This window comes from Gymnoscopelus braueri, assembly GCF_963280865.1.
Source record: "Gymnoscopelus braueri genome assembly, chromosome: 19".
In the NCBI taxonomy this organism is placed as follows: Eukaryota; Metazoa; Chordata; class Actinopteri; order Myctophiformes; family Myctophidae; genus Gymnoscopelus; species Gymnoscopelus braueri.
The window spans coordinates 35678363-35680263 of record NC_137621.1 but is presented as its reverse complement, the minus strand read 5'-3'; the positions used below and the strand labels follow the sequence as shown (position 1 = coordinate 35680263).

Genomic DNA, 1901 nt, shown 5'->3' with positions numbered 1-1901 from the left:
CTTGGCAACATGAATGTGTACAAAATACATATAAAGGCATGTATTGTGCAATGTGCCATGACGTTGAAGTGGTGATTCATTTGGCCTTTCAAAAGGCAGGTCTCGATGGGATCTGAACCAGTCCAAGGTTCGAGGGTTAAGGAGGTTATAGATGTGAATCCTTTCCACCAAGCAGGTGTAATTATCATTCTTAACGCTGTTCAACAGAATAAAAAAAGGACACCACATCAGAATGATGGCTGATAAGAGGACATGGAGAGCCTCTCTGGCTGTGCTGTGGATTCTTTCCGTTGTGGTACACAGCCAGAGAGCAGAACCCACTCAACAACAACAACATCTGGAGTCTATATTCAACCAGTACGGTGAGAACGGTAGCATGTCTCTGGAAAGTCTGGAGCGTCTCCTGCACAGTGCCGATCTGGACCGCATCAGGACGGTCATGGTTCAACACCATGAGCATGACCATACGCATGACCATGACCATGACCATGACAATCACCATCCGGATCCGGACCTCCCCCCAAGAAACGTCACCACAGCATGGGTGGGTGGCTTTGTGTCCGTCACAGTGATCAGTCTTGCATCTCTGCTGGGGGTATTCCTCGTCCCTCTGATGAACCGCACCTTCTTCAAGTTCCTTCTCAGCTTCCTGGTTGCGTTGGCAGTGGGCACACTCTGTGGAGACGCTTTCCTTCACCTCATCCCCCATTCCCAAAGTGGTCACCACCACCACCATGACCATCACCTCCACAACGTCCATGAAGAGCATGAGGAGAGTCTTGACGGGGTGTGGAAGGGTCTGACGGTGTTGGCAGGAATCAACTTCATGTTGCTCACGGAACACTTGCTGACTATGGTAAAGATGTACAATGACAAGAAACACAACAACGGCGACACCTCAGTGACCTGCGACAGAATGGGCATCGGCGAAGAGGGGAAGGTGATGCTGGCACTGCCCCACCCGCCGCCGGTGTCAGTCGACATTGCCGCGACCCCCAGTTCTGCCTACACGGATGACTGCGAGAACAAGCCTCACTCAGACTTCCATAACACAGTGAAGGGTACCTCCGCGGGGCCCACGCATAAAAGTCACCACAAATACAACCACATCCTGAACCACCAACACTCCCAGAACCACCAGTCACACAGCCACCGCTACTCCCAGGAGCTCATCCAACAGGCTGGGATCAGCACTCTGGCCTGGATGGTTCTCATGGGAGACGGTCTGCACAACTTCAGTGATGGCCTGGCAATAGGCGCTGCATTCACTGAAGGCTTGTCCAGTGGTCTCAGTACCTCTCTAGCGGTCTTCTGCCATGAATTGCCTCATGAACTGGGTGACTTTGCGACGCTGTTGAAGGCGGGTATGAAAGTTCGTCAGGCTATCCTCTACAATCTGTTGTCGGCCTCGCTTGCCTACGTGGGCATGGTGATTGGCATTGGTATTGGACACCACTATGAGAACATAGTCATATGGATCTTTCCTTTCACTGCTGGACTTTTTCTCTATGTGGCCCTGGTGGACATGCTACCAGATATAATACATAATGATAATGGGGACCAAGGCTTCAGTCAGTGTGGCTTCTGCCTGCTGCAGAATGGTGGCATATTGCTGGGTTTCTGCATCATGCTGCTTATCGCCATCTTTGAACCCAAACTCCAACTGGACCTGGGCTAATAATGAACAAAAGTGAAAGCTTGCTAGCTTGAATGACTGTCTCGTAACTGAAAGGTCCAACATCCTGTCTGTTTATAACAAGAGGAGGAAGTGCTGCATGAATCCAATGGCTCGCTCAACATCAAATGCTCTTTAGTGGAACAGGTAGGTCTGAAAATAAAGATCCAAGAAATCCTTGTTTGATTCTTTAAATCACCCAGTACTGATGAAAACAAGAAAGGAA

The 1901-nt window shown here is 49.9% G+C and overlaps 1 protein-coding gene across 1 annotated transcript; it reads left to right on the top strand.

The window, feature by feature from the left end:
- Nucleotides 1–235: 235 nt before the first annotated feature.
- On the top strand, nt 236–1678 carry LOC308074112 (zinc transporter ZIP6-like; the record flags this gene model as incomplete). Its single annotated transcript, XM_080413444.1, has 1 exon — nt 236–1678. One exon carries the CDS (start codon nt 236–238, stop codon nt 1676–1678), a length of 1443 nt encoding a protein of 480 aa, XP_080269570.1.
- Nucleotides 1679–1901: the final 223 nt, after the last annotated feature.